This window comes from Bidens hawaiensis, unplaced genomic scaffold, assembly GCF_021521415.1.
Source record: "Bidens hawaiensis isolate Kalapana, Puna unplaced genomic scaffold, B.hawaiensis_p1.1 tig00001087_1, whole genome shotgun sequence".
In the NCBI taxonomy this organism is placed as follows: Eukaryota; Viridiplantae; Streptophyta; class Magnoliopsida; order Asterales; family Asteraceae; genus Bidens; species Bidens hawaiensis.
In genome coordinates, this window is record NW_027491062.1 from 3,355,024 (window position 1) to 3,370,647 (window position 15,624).

Consider the following 15,624-nt stretch of genomic DNA (forward strand, 5'->3'; position numbering starts at 1 on the left):
ACTCATTTGCCAAAAAGAAAAAAAGATTTTAGTACTTATACGCTCTTGTACGCTTTTACACGCTAGCCATCGAAACTCGTTAAAGAGAAACTACTTTCTAATATAGTTTTGTCCAAAACTTAAAATTACATTTATAAAAACTCATCTGCCCAAATTGAAGTTCAAATAAAAAAAGATTTTTGTAATCATAGCCTACATCAAATCACTTAAATGAAATTTACACAATGTCAATAACCAAAACAAAGATTAAAAAAATATATACGTCACGCTTTTATCAACTCATCTGCCAAAAAATAACTCATTTGCCAAAAAGAAAAAAAGATTTTAGTACTTATACGCTCTTGTACGCTTTTACACGCTAGCCATCGAAACTCGTTAAAGAGAAACTACTTTCTAATATAGTTTTGTCCAAAACTTAAAATTACATTTATAAAAACTCATCTGCCCAAATTGAAGTTCAAATAAAAAAAGATTTTTGTAATCATAGCCTACATCAAATCACTTAAATGAAATTTACACAATGTCAATAACCAAAACAAAGATTAAAAAAATATATACGTCACGCTTTTATCAACTCATCTGCCAAAAAATAACTCATTTGCCAAAAAGAAAAAAAGATTTTAGTACTTATACGCTCTTGTACGCTTTTACACGCTAGCCATCGAAACTCATTAAAAAGAAACTACTTTCTAATCTAGTTTTGTCCAAAACTTAAAATTACATTTATAGCAACTCATCTGCCCAAATTGAAGTCCAAATAAAAAAAGATTTTTGTAATCATAGCCTACATCAAATCACCTACATCAAGTCACTTAAAATTAAGTTACACTATGTCAACAACAAAACAAAGATTAAAAATACAGTTTGTTGTGTGATGATCATAACCTACATCAAATTAAATGACATTGAATAAACTCTATCTCAACTACCCACAATTAATAGACATCCAAATTATGTCTATATATTTCACCTCCATTGTTGTAAATTATATCACACAAAAAACTCAAAAAAAAAAAAAACAAACACACAAAATGTTTTCATCAGATAAAGCAGTAAAAAGCATGGTCAAAGCCAAGCTTGATCTTGAGAAAGAAAAAGACGAGAAGTTTCTCAACGCCCTTCAACACTCACAGACATACGTGTTTCAAGAGAAATCAAAAACTCTTGATGCATACAATGAACTCCTGGAGCTACCTGACAGTGAGTTCAAGGCACAGACTGCTGAGTTCCTCAAACAGCAGACTGCATGCTACGACTCCATCTATGGTACATTGGTGACACGGTTTCAAAATTTTCAGCCAACATGGATTTCAAGGAAGATGGGCGTGAGAAGATCAAGAAGCAGGGAGCGGTGGGGGTTGATGGGGTTTGGGTTGATGGGGGCTGACGGGGTCTGATGATGGGTCTATGATGATGGGGTCTGATGAAGTATAACCCCATGTAATGAAAAAAATAAATAAATAAAATATTTTTATCTTTTGTTATGATGTTGCCTTCTTTTGTTATATGTTTGATTGTCATACGCTCATCATACGCCTGTTATACGTTTGTGAAATGCTTGTATAAAAGAATTTAACTACGTAACACACAACCGGAAAAAAAAACCAACCAACTACGAATTCATTGTTGCGGTTGCTGCTGCAATGCTTTACAAGTTCTGATGTTGTGCCCACTTACGTGACAAATTTGACATTCCCTATAACCCCTCCCAGAGCGACTAATGGCTATCTCTTTCCTTGATTTAATTCTTTTGTGCGAGCCACGACCCTTGTTTCTTATTCCAGTAGGTACATGAACCGTAACTTCTGATGGCTGTTCAAAACCTAAAACAGCAGCAAATCTATCCCTTTTTGATGGACGTACCCTTTCATACCGGGTTAAATCTGCTTTTTCAATCATCAAATTCATCTCATCTCTAACTTTAATTAATTCATCAATATCTGCAACATAACTATTGATAAGGTATTCACCGGCATACTTTATTTCTCTTGAAATTTCTTTTATCTTCATGTTCTGATCATTACCAAACTCTGACATTGGAACTGATCTGATATATACCGCAGTCTCTTTCCTCCATCAATCATTTATATATGTTTTAGGGAATTTCTTGACTTGATACATATTCATGACGTAGAAAATATGCCGACACAAGAAACCATATTGTTCGAATCTTTTGCAGAAGCATGTTGCAATAGACTCTTCACCAAACTCACCATCCTTCTTAAAAACAACCTAAAAAAATGTTAACGCTTGTTAATTAATTAAAATTAAACAATTTTAACTAAAACACTTAATAAATGCTCGTAAATTACCTCAAAAAAACCTGAAACATACGCATTAAAATCCATTATTTTACACCTCAAAAACCCTCCTTCTTCACAATAACTGAATTGTGAAATACCACCAACAATTTCATTCATTTCATCTTGAAGATCATTAAATATAGCTCTTGTATATATCCTAACTGCTTCCCTTTCAAGATAACTTCGGGTTTCTAACTGCGGATACGTGTACCTCTATCATGATCACACCGTCTGCCATTGTATCTTTGAATCTCCATACAAAAATCAAAATGGTTGAAAAACTCAACTAATGTTAATTGAGAATTTGTAGCTTTTCCAAAAAAAAATGGTTTTCACTCTTTGATCTTGATGTTGTACGCATCAATCCATATAAAAGTTCATCTCTATAAAACGCAAGTATCCAATCAAATCTGATTTCATACATATCAGTAGGCCATTTATTCTTGTCAATCTCAAAATCTACCATTATAGTTTGCCATTTTTCCTCAAATTCTAAAGGACTAATTGAATCGGTCCACACAATGTTACAAAGCCTACTCTTAAAATCTTCGTTGTTACATAAATCAGCCCCCACCCCCACCTGATAACACAAAAAACATGTTAAAACACTTGTGTAAACACTTGTAAAACACTCATTATTCTAAACTGCTTAAAACACAATTAAGAAAAGTTACTCTGTCAGCAACTTTCTTCATAAATATGCCACATGCATAACCTATGCCTTGTATTTCGAAACACAACTGCAATAGCTTGCTTCATAGCAGGGTCTTGATCAGTAACAACAACCTTTGGTGCATAACCAAATAACTTAAGAAACATTTGCAATAACCATGTGTATGATTCAATAGTTTCAGAAGCTAGTAATCAAGCACCGACAGTAACACTATGACAATGGTTATCAATTGCCGTGAACGGGACAAAAACCATCTTGTACCTGCACATATAAAATCATATAAAATAGACACAAAAACATATACATACAAACAATCCTATACATACACACAAACTTACTTGTTAGTCTTAAATGTAGCATAAAAAGATATAATATCCCCAAATGCAATATAATTACTCTTTGAAGTCTCATCAGCCCAAAACATACGAATTAACTCTAGATCATCATTGACATCATATTCAAAAGAATAATCTGATGAAAATGTTTTCTTTGCACACAATCTCTGAACAATCATATTAGCATCATACTCTCCAATATAACAATTCAAAGCTTGTTTGAAATTCTTACAATCATCTTTAGTTGCTCCTACCTTTTCAACCCCACCGTAGCATCATACTCTCCAATATAACAATTCAAACCTTGTTTGAAATTCTTACAATCATCTTTAGTTGCTCCTACCTTTTCAAACCCACAGTACTGTGTTCTCATAAGGTTAAACGCTTTAACAGGTCCCAAGTTCATATTAGACAACTCATAAATAGCTTCCTCTTGGACATGTGTTAACTTCCTAGCAGAACGAACAAACTGCATATCAGAATCTGCAACCATTTTATGATTATGGCCTTCAACAAAATCATCTACTTGAAAAAATTCACCGTCAACAGATTTCAACTGTATATGTGCTCTACAACCACATCTAATTGTCGGCCTCTTCCTCCTTTTGTAATATGGCTTGCTTGATTCATTACAATCACCTTTTGAATCATACATTTTAGCTGGCTTGTGACCTTCTTTACAACATGTAAAGTACTTAATTTTTAATACACCACGATGCGTGTAAGATCCACCTTTACGAGCCCCAAATCCAGCTTTTTTTAGCATATTCACAATAAAAATCAAACGCTTGATCAATTGACGAAAGCATCATTCCTTTAACATGTTTGTATGAAGAAGCAACTTAAGGAATGATATCAACCCCTTGACCTTCAACCAAAACACTTGAATCATCTACACAAAAACATCAATATTAAAAATTATAATCCAAACACGCTATAACACCCTCAAAAATTATAATCAACACCATTTTAACAAACATAATAATAACACGCTCATAAACGCTCATATTATACAACATTATAATCAGCTTATAATCAGACATATTAACACGCTCATAAATGCTCATATTATACAACTAATTCAATTATCATGTGATTCTCATGAGAACTAACATACAAATTATAAACGAATACATCTACAGTTGATTATTTCAAACACAGCAAAAACTTATATTCGCGATCGTCTTCCATTTAAAAACCCTAAAATCACAAAAATCACTTGAAACACTAATTCATGTATTTAATAGAGCACAATTGATAGTTTTAGGTACAAAAATTGATTCGTAAAATAAGAAATTGATTTTGATTAAGTTAAATATCAAGATCGTAACCGTTTATAAGCAAATTACCAAATTTAAATGACGAATCAAAAAGACAATCATACCCTTCTCGCTTAAAAACACCGGATCTCCTCAACCGCTTTCAACTGAATGGTAAGTGTAGATCGACGCTTCCTGTTGTCGCGTATGATTTTGTACGATAGTGATTAGCGTATTCCATCTTTTCTCTCTCTCTATATATATATACTTATAATACTATATAGATGATACGATACAATATAATTTAATACTTTTAAACATGATCAATGGTAATGGTATGATATATAACGATGTAATGTGATATGATGTAGTATATGATAAGAGAATTTTAATTATTATAATAAGAGTTAATACGTCAAAAAGTAGCCTTTTTTTATTTTATGTCTTTAAACTTGATTAATGGTTTTCAAAATAAATATTAAATTGTAAAAACAAAAATAAGATGGTTTTGTTTCTTTCATTACATGGAATTTTCCTTTACCACACTTTAACCAATTCAAAAGGTGTCAAGTCATTATTTAAAAAATTCACAAGTATATTGATCATAGAAGTGGTTAATGACTTTAATAAACAAAGATTAATTAGTTTACTAATATAGTGGTTTTTTTAAGTTATTGGACCTGATAATGATCTCTCTGCGCTACTCTTATGTGCAAGGGTGAGGTATAGTGGGGACGCCGGGCGGGGTTGTGCCTCCATCCCCCCTCCTTGTTATTCGGCTCAAAAGTATACATTAAGTAAGAGATTGATGCGTAATATTAGATGGTTCACCGGGGTTTTTAGATATGTGCATGAAATTTATGGAGTAGAAATGGAATTATGTGAGGATGATGATAGGAAAATAGGGGCATTTTTGTAATATAGTCTACCATAAAACTTATTAAAGTCAATGTTGTCAGATTGCTTGTCAACTAAATATTAATAAATTAGATAAAATTTGTTATTTTACTATATGTTTTACTAGTTTATTTAAATTAGTTTAAAAATTTGTAGATGCTTAGTTTTCTTTATTCGTTTACCTTATTTGTAAATACTCTTTTACTCGCACGGTCACACCCAAGTATGTCATCTCATACATGTCTTTTACTACTGAAGAACGTATATTAATTTTTTGGATTTATTGAAATATATTTCGTCCCCCACCCCCAAGTTTAAACATTCAAGTTCCGCCACTGCTTCTGTGAATGTACGTTTGCGATTACCATGTTACAAAAACAAACAGAGAGATGTAGATGAGTTTGGAGAAAGCAAGCATTTCAAAGACCAGGTGAATGAGCATACTTAGGCGTTACTTCTATGAATCTACGTGTGATTTATGTAACATGTTTTTACTATTTGATAACATTCATCAATCAACGTTCAAAAATTTTATAAATTCATATGAAATTACAAAGTTTTTCTTTTTAATTTTGAAAATTTCTAGGCAAGTTCTAATGCCCTTATCTTATAGTCTTCGGCTCTAATGCCAACTGTCACACCCTAACCTACGATAGAAACGCCAGTGCACGAACTATTGGTTCACATCTCATAAGACACTAACATACAACATTAGTGACAATATTTAATTATGTTATTAAATTCAAATTAAGTACACATTATTAAAAAGATATTACAAATAAAGACAAAACAAATATAATAGTAACATCTTGTATTTTTATTAATAACCTAAAATCCAAATAAATTAAGTTCTTCAATAATTACAAACATCCAAAATAAAAATACTGCAATATGCGTAAAAATAGGTTTGTCAACAACATATGTTGAGTAAGTAATCACCGGATTTTGATGTGATAATATATATATATATATATATATATATATATATATATATATATATAATTATGCAAATCAATATCATGAGTACCAACAATTAAATATTAAGCAAATAATTGGTGTCGTTTGACGATAGCATAGCGAATTGGGCTTTGGCTACTAAGACGATTTATGTAACATGTTTTTAGTATTTGATAATATTCATCGATCAACATTCAAAAGTTTTATAAATTCATATGAAATTACAAAGTTTTTCTTTTTTATTTTGAAAATCTTCAACTATACCAGTCTTTCTCTTATGTATATGGACTGAGAATAAGGATATGATGACAAAGTCAACATGGTCCGTTTTTGCTTTGTCATAAGAGCTGAAGCTAGTGCATAAAAACTTCCATCGGTGTCACATGCAACCGTGCTATCAAATCATTGATTCCTCATGTAACCTCAAACTTTATTGCCATTTGCTTCCCCACATCACTTGTTTCTTTTTATGTTTGTTGAGGGAAACCAAAGGTAACTTAAGAGCAAATATAGAAAACAAATTACAGTTTATTACTAAATTTAGCAAATAACCGCATTTTAATGATAAAATTGCTAATGTGGAACTAAATTATATATCACGTCACATGGTAAAGATTCTTGAGCCATAGGTCCTTCATGCTAACGACTGAAATGACAGCAATAGGACTGGTACGCCAGAACCAAAACAGAAACAATTAATGGCCCCTGAAGTTACATATATAGTAACACTCAAGTCCTTACGAAATGAAATTACTAAAACAATTATTATATAATAAAGCCGTCCAAGAAAATGATAGACGGCTGGTTAATCAGCACACTCTGCACATTTCGCATCAAAATCACACACAGTACTTGGAACCTTTGCACTTGCTATTCTATCGGCATCCGCTATGTGGTGTTGAACTCCTCTCTTAGTCCTCGAGGTCTTCGCATGTCCGCCTTCATCAAAAAGATTTTAAGAATAACAACAAATCAAGTGATTAAAATGAACTTTTAGAGAGGTAGATCAAGGTACCTGCCACAAAATCATGTCACTACAAGTTCAGTTTTCCCTTGCAGCTGCAAATTAATAAGATCTGCACTCGTTTCTTGTCTTAAGTTCAAAGTGACGCACCTTGCTGCACGTGGAACAACTCAAGAACTCGTCTCGGTGGGAAACTTGGTTGCGTGGTCGACCATATTCTTCTGTTCTATTATACATATAATAAAAAACATTAATATATACTTCATCCTGGGAATAAATCAATTTAAAAATAAATAACCTTTACTCTTTATGTTCAATTGGGCCCATTAGCCGATGAAATATCGCCTCCTTTACACTTCCTTTACACTGGTTAAAAAACAAAGAATATTTGCTAAATGAGTACCAAATAAATTCAAAAATAATAATGTAGTAAAACAGCATCTTTAGTGTGATCTACCTTGGTAGGAGGTCTACTATAAGCGTGACACCCTGCAGCAGATTATGGTTCAGACTGATTTTCTTCCATTGATGAACCAAAGACAGCCTTTAGAAAATAATTAAAAGAAATGAATTTCATATATAACACCGTATCTTTCTTGTGCTCTATATAAAACCGTATCTTTAGAAAGAAAAGTGATACATGTGTTTTGATTTGTGTTTCTTTACAGTCGGTTGGTCAGCTGATGATTTACCTTTGCAAGCTGGGCAGTAATATTGAATCCTCTTCATACCCTTCATGTGATATAAATATACAATCTTTTAAGATATATATACAAAAGAAAAAACCATTAAAAACATAAAATATAAGTACCTTCAAGACCTTGGTGGATACTTTGGCGCACTGTGTGTATACACAACTATTACAGCCATCACAAAATATCTAGGATAAACCAAAACCAAACAAGTTAGTAGTCATTAAGGGGAGAGGAGCACCATAACCCGATTCAGTATCACCGCCGCGGATCAACAAAATATATAGATGATAACATAAATAATCAAAATAATGACATATAAGTTATAATCACTTACATAATCCACACCATCAGAGTAATGCAAAATCTTCTTGCAAATGTTTTAATTTCTGCAAATGTCATTTTGTTAAAGATGTTGTGTGGGCAAAATAAGAAATTAATGTCATTTTAATAATTTAATTTCTGCAAATGTCATTTTATTATAATAAAATGGTATAAACCTTCTTACTTATGAATTCAAACTATCTTCCTAGACATAAATAAAGAACAGATAACAGACAAAATATAACACACAAAAAGCGATAATATGGCTTGGATTATTTTAAAACTTAACAAATAACTGAAAGTGTTAGGCCGTGCGTAGCGCCTGGGTGCCAGTACCATCCTACTAAGCAGCACTTTTGCATGTGGAGGGGCACCATCCACAGCGTCGACTGTGTGAAAGGTGGTGCGAAGTGCAAAGGCGCCACCCAGATGGCGCTTGAAAGGGTGAAAGGGAGAGGCGAATTAAGGTGGACGACGGTGACGAGGAATATGGTGGTGGTTAGATAACCTGCGCCATATGTATCTTAAATTGTGTTCGAAAAGCTTTGGCTTCTTATTGAACGTCCAAATCTCACCCTTTGGAATTTGCGGGAATATATATGGCTATATTTATCATCGACTAGATTAGATTTCCGTTATAATGCCGGCAAGTGTAATTCTTTTTTGCCAAATCAGCTCAAGAAACGCTGAATGATATTGTTTCGTATATTTCTTATTCATGTGAGTGTTATGCCCAATGATATGAACCCTAGAAATGTAATTATGCCAAAAGGGGGGGGGATTGACATTTTACCTTGCGTATAAAAATTCCGAGACCACCGATTCCAACAAAATGAGAGAAAGATAATCACCATGCTATCTTGAAAGGGATGGATCTTGAGCCCACTTTCATTGCATATATCAGAATACAAAAATCCTTACTATTCTAACAATTGTTATGAATAATCCTTAGGTTGTGAGACCAATCCAAATACTAAAAACAGAATGGTTAAGATGATCGGAAAAAGGACACTATGGTGACGGCTCTTGGCGGTGAAGAAAATGCCGACGGCGGTGGTGAGGAGATGAAGGTGTGACGGGTTAGGGTATAATAATATATATAGCTAGTTTTTTGTTCTTTTAATTTTTCTTTTTTATTTTCCTCATACTTTTCATTTTTACTTTCCCAGAGTATGTAAAGATTTTTTTTTTGTTTTACTTTTAACGTTTTACAATATTTAATATTCTCAATAACATCATCCACTTACATTAAAGAGACAGCTAAACGGGTAACAAGCTGCGTCGCAACCCCATTTTGAATGACACAACCGTTCTTACCGAAAACAAAACTATGTTTCTTAGCTGTCAATTCCGTTGAATTCTTTTTAGGAACACAACAACTTCATACCAAATGTATCAAAAGCAAATGCAAGTGGAACGAAAGCGTGTTGATTATCAACACATGCTCTCTTATGATTGGCAACTTTTCCAGACTAGGTAATATAATTACACTTGTGATTCAAGTAGCATGTAAAGATTTAATTTATCTAGGTGTGAATAGATCAAAATTTGTTGATCTTCAATGAAAGTTGAACATGTCAAAATTTGTATCCAAATTCGTATCTAACTTTTCCCTAAGAACAAAAGTAAACATACAAATATTCGTCTTCAACTTATCTTAATCTTCATCATTTTCTTGCCTTCTTGGAATTTTATATTATATATGAATCAATGTTCATAAACGTACAAACAACAATACTTATTTATTAGATTAATCAAACTAGAAATTGTTATTGAATATGATTATAAAGATAAACCCAGAACAAGGAAGTGATAGATGCCAAGTTAATTAGGTGCATCTGCATACAAATCAGTTCACCCTCTGCCTTGACAGTCCTCAAGTCTGCACTTTTCGCATTAAAAACACCCGCATACTTGTAATCATTGCAGTTCTTTTTATTGTGGCATTAGAATTCAATTAAAAACACTGAATTGTTTATTGAAAATGATTGAAAAGATGCACCTAGGACCAGCAAGAGATCGATGCCAAGTTAATTAGGTGCATATACACAGAGATCAGTGCAATCTCCGTATTAACTGCCCGCGAAACATAACTCCAAACTTATGTGGTTGATGGAAATCCATCTGATGAGATACATATGAATAATGAAAGGATTGAGTTTGGTGTGTTATGTTTTAGATAAACAAATCGATTTACATGCCCGATTTCATGTAATGGCAAGTTTGGTTTTCCCTTGCATCAAATTCTGCAAGCATTTAAAAGCCGGCGCCAATATCGCAACCATTAGTAACATGTAGATCTGCCTTTCAAAAAAAGAAGTAACATGTAGATCTAATCGATCATATTCAAAGTCAGAGCAATAATAGAAACACCAACAGATTTATAGCATATATATATATAGCAATTGATAGTAGCCAAATTCGAGATTGGCGATCTCCGATTGAAACTAAGAAACTAATTAAAATTATAAAGATACTTGTTGCAATTTTCTCTTCTTCTCATTACTAAATTGAAATGCCTTTTTATAGGCTACAATGCAAATGAAATAAACTAAACCCACTACTCCACTACTCTACCTAAAAAAAAGTAAACATGCATTTAGGAAAATAACAAAATAACAAACATGCATGCAAGGAAATGGGAAACATGGAAACATGGATAAGATAAACGTGGGTGCACTAGGCTATGGGTTGGTTATGGATGAGTCATGGAGGATGGATCGTATCAATTCCCACCCCATTAAAACGGGTCGTGTCCTCACGACCCACTTCTGCTGAAATTATATCGGGCCAAGGCGGTTCAAACAACAGAAACTGCGGGGTTTTGCAACGATGACCCGGGTGGAAATTTTCATCACAATGAAAACAAATGCCCGCGGCTTTCTTGGCTTGCATTTCGGCTTGCGTTAGGCGCTTTAGGGCAGGAGATGCTGGTTGCACAAGGTTTTCAGTGGAACTTGGTACCACTGTTGGAGCAATGTTCCCAACATTAAGTTTGTCTTCAAGCAAAGAAGCGAGCCCATATGCTTGTGGAAGGGTGGTAGGCTTAAGGATGGCCATTTCGGTTTGAATGTCATGTTTAAGGCCAGAAACGAAGCAATTTTTTAAGGCCTGTGGAGACAACCCGTTAACACGATTGCTAATCCTCTCAAACTCGGTTTTGTATGCCTTCACAGTGGACGTTTGAACGAGCTTAAAAAGAGTGGCTTCATGGTTATCGTATGTTGACGGGCCGAATCGGAGTTCCAATGCACGGGAAAATTCTGGCCACGTTCCCAAAAGTCGGTTGGCCGACAAGTGCTTGTACCAACTAAGCGCCTCACCGACGAAGTAGAAGACGGCAAGGGATAGTCTGTGGTTCATTGGGATGTTGTAGTAAGTGAAGTAGTTGTCTGCTTGAAAGAGCCACTCTAATGGGTTAGACCCATCAAAGGTAGCTAACATAATTTTTGGAGGACGGGGCTGGTTGTTACCGGGTGGTGGCGGCTGATTGTTACCGGGTGGTGGTGGTGGCAGTGGCGGCCGGTGGCCAGGTGGTGGAGGAGGCGGCGGCGGCAGCTGGTGACCAGGTGGTGGAGGCGGCGACGGCGGTGGAGGTTGCGGTGTTGAACTGCTAGGGTCGGGTAATTTGGGATTGGTTTGTTGGAGGGTGGCTATGAGGAGATTGGTTTGCTCATATTGAGCAGTGAGTTGTTTCACGATCACATCCAGGTGGGATTTGTGATCAATAGCAAGTTGTTGTTGGCTAGAAACGATGCGGTCGGTATTGGTGGTAGACGCAACAGTAAGTTGCTTCATGTTTTCGGATAAGACGGCAAGGTGGTAGGTGGTTCACGGCGAGGAGGCATGATTGGAGGAAGAGGTCGAGAATGAAAGCACCAATTGATAGTAGCCAAATTCAAGATTGGCGATCTCCGATTGAAACTAAGAAACTAATTAAAATTATAAAGATACTTGTTGCAATTTTCTCTTCTTTCTCATTACTAAATTGAAATGCCTTTTTATAGGCTACAATACAAATGAAATAAACTACACCCACTACTCCACTACTCTACCTAAAATAAAGTAAACGTGCATTTAGGAAAAGAACAAAATAACAAACATGCATGCAAGGAAATGGGAAACATGGAAACATGGATAAGATAAACGTGGGTGCACTAGGCTATGGGTTGGTTATGGATGAGTCATGGAGGATGGATCGTATCAGCAACTCAAACAATTTATTAAAAAAATATATATAAAAGCAAATTCCAGCATATATAGCCCATACATCAACTTCAATTTGTAAAATGAAATATGATTGTAACAACGGATGAACTTCAGCTAGATGATACGAAGACTGTTTTACCTTAAGCAGATCGATTCAACGCCCAAATTTCAGGCATTTATAGGAGACGGCCGACCTATGTATAGGAACAAGTCCAAGTGACTCCATTGTTTTTCAATCAAAAACAGAAGCATGGATGGCTGGTAAATAAGTTCGCAATAACAGTTTTTTACGGATAAAATGTATTGAATACTAAAGAAAGCATGATTGGTTAGTTAATACGCTACATGCTCATAGGCTTGACTCATACCATTTTCACAGTTTGATTTACTACCAAGGTGGAAGCAATATATAATCATTAAACAACTTATACATGCATGCAGTATAGGTAAAATAAACAAGTATATGATGTCAAGATTATAGTAATAACAAACTCGATCTGGCTCCAAATTTCAGAAAAGTAATCATCATAGCATATGTTTGTTTGATCAAGTCTATATGGAAACCTGTTTTTGGTTTGTTTCAGTAAACCCTAAGATATTTTACACAAATTTGTTACATAAAGATTGATTAGAGACTTGGTGTTTTTTGAACATAAAGAATGAAAACTGCAATTTTTGATAAACGCAAACGAATTGATTCTAAAATTATATTTTTATAAAACACAGAATAGAAGTCACGTATCGCGTGACTCTATGTACATTCCTTTTTAGACTATAAAATTGTTTCTTAATTACAAATAATATCTTTTAAAAAAACGGATATTAATTTTTAGTATATACCTATTTTATAGAATTTTCATGTCAAATATTTGATGAGATTAGTTTTAATATAATGAGATGTTATAACCCGTTTATGGGTTATCTGGGTTTGATGAGATCCATATCCATGAATTCAGTTAAATGCATGAGAAGCTTTATCTACAAATAAAACAATCTGATTGCTTAAAAGAATTATTAGAGGCTTAAGAGAATTTAGGGATGCTTATTTTATTTATATATATATATATACTAGTTTTTATCCCCCGTATTACGTGGGTTGTTTTATATTGTTTGTTCTAATATTTATTTATTTTTTGAATTTATATTTTTTTTATTGTATGAAAGTTAATAATATACTTATGGTTTGATGATAAATTGTTTCACAAATAAATGAGATGTTACAACCCGGTTTAAAAGCTATATGGTTTTGATGAGACCCAAGACCCGTTTATTTTTTTACTATAAAATTGGTTTTTTAATTATAAATAATATTTATGAAAGTTAATAATATAATTATGGTTTAATGTGACCCAAGACCCATTTTTTTACTATCAAATTGGTTTTTTAATTTAAATAATATATATTTTTTTTAAAATAAATAAGATATTAATTTTTATTATATCCTATTTTATAGGATTTTTACATCAATAATTTGGTAAGAATAATTTTTAATTTAATGAGATGTTATAACCCATTTAAGGAATATCTGGGTTTGGTAAGACCCATACCCATGAATTCGGGTCAAATACATGAGAAGTCTCCATTTAAAAATTAAGCAAATCTAGTGACCCCAAAAAAAAGAGGAGCGACCACATCGCGACACGTAGGATTTTTATGTCTTCGTTTATATATATATATATATATATATAAGATATATATATATACTTATAATATTATATAGATGATACGATACAATATAATTTAATACTTTTAAACATGATAAATTGTAATGGTGTGATATATAACGATGTAATGTGATATGATGTAGTATATGATAAGAGAATTTTAATTATTATAATAAGAGTTAATACGTCAAAAAGTAGCATTTTTTTATTGTGCGTCTTTAAACTTGATTAATGGTTTTCAAAATAAATATTAAATTGTAAAAACAAAAATAAGATGGTTTTGTTTCTTTCATTACATTGAATTTCCCTTTACCACACTTTAGCCAATTCAAAAGGTGACAATTCATTATTTAAAAAATTCACAAGTATGTTGATCATAGAAGTGGTTAATGACTTTAATAAACAAAGATTAATTAGTTTACTAATATAGTGGTTTTTTAGGGTATTGGACCTTATAATGATCTCTGATACGCTACTCTTATGTGCAAGGGCGGGGTTGTGCCCCCCCTCCTTGTTATTCGGCTCAAAAGTATACATTAGGTAAGAGATTGATGCGTAATATTAGATGGTTCACCGGAGTTTTTAGATATGTGCATGAAACTTATGGAGTAGAAATGGAATTATGTGAAGATGATGACAGGAAAATCGGGGCATTTTTGTAATATAGTCTTCCATGAAGCTAATTAAAGTCAATGTTGTCAGATTGCTTGTCAACTAAATATTAATAAATGAGATAAAATTTGTTATTATACTATATATTTTACTAGTTTATTTAAATTAGTTTAAAAATTTGTAGACGCTTAGTTTTCTTTATTCGTTTACCTTATTTGTAGATACTCTTTTACTCACACGGTCACACCCAAGTATGTCATCTCATGTTCTTCAAACACCGCCACATGTCTTTTACTACTGAAGTACGTATATTAATTTTTTGGATTTATTGAAATATATTTCGTCCCCCACCCCCAAGTTTAAACATTCAAGTTCCGCCACTGCTTCTGTGAATGTACGTTTGTGATTACCATGTTACAAAAACAAACAGAGAGATGTAGACGGGTATGGAGAAAGCAAGCATTTCAAAGCCCAAGTGAATGAGCATACTTCGGCGTTACTTCCATGAACCTACGTGTGATTTATGTAACATGTTTTTACTATTTGATACTATTCATCAATCAACGTTCAAAAGTTTTATAAATTCATATGAAATTACAGAGTTTTTCTTTTTAATTTTGAAAATTTCTTCAACAATACTAGTCTTTCTCTTATGTCTATGGACCGAGAATAAGGATATGATGACGAAGTCAACATGGTCCGTCTTTGCTTTATCATAAGAGCTGAAGCTAGTGC

The 15,624-nt window shown here is 33.3% G+C and overlaps 1 protein-coding gene across 1 annotated transcript; it reads right to left on the minus strand.

The window, feature by feature from the left end:
* Positions 1–2,123: 2,123 nt before the first annotated feature.
* Positions 2,124–3,966, minus strand: LOC143557932 (protein FAR1-RELATED SEQUENCE 5-like). The gene is made up of 5 exons (XM_077046889.1): positions 3,580–3,966; positions 3,315–3,478; positions 3,180–3,237; positions 2,726–2,883; positions 2,124–2,232 (listed from the first exon to the last, which is right to left on the minus strand). The coding sequence occupies exons 1-5, from the start codon at positions 3,964–3,966 to the stop codon at positions 2,124–2,126; spliced, it is 876 nt and encodes a 291-aa protein (XP_076903004.1).
* Positions 3,967–15,624: the final 11,658 nt, after the last annotated feature.

Bases quoted from the DNA above. Each gene is read 5' to 3' on its own strand.
- LOC143557932 (XM_077046889.1), bottom strand. From the start codon at position 3,966: ATGTATGATTCAAAAGGTGATTGTAATGAATCAAGCAAGCCATATTAC. The intron at 3,479-3,579 runs GTGGGGTTGAAA...ATGATTGTTCAG, and splicing joins TTGGAGAGTATGATGCTACG to AGATTGTGTGCAAAGAAAAC. The intron at 2,233-2,725 runs GTATGAAATCAG...ACATTTTTTTAG, and splicing joins AATAAATGGCCTACTGATAT to GTTGTTTTTAAGAAGGATGG.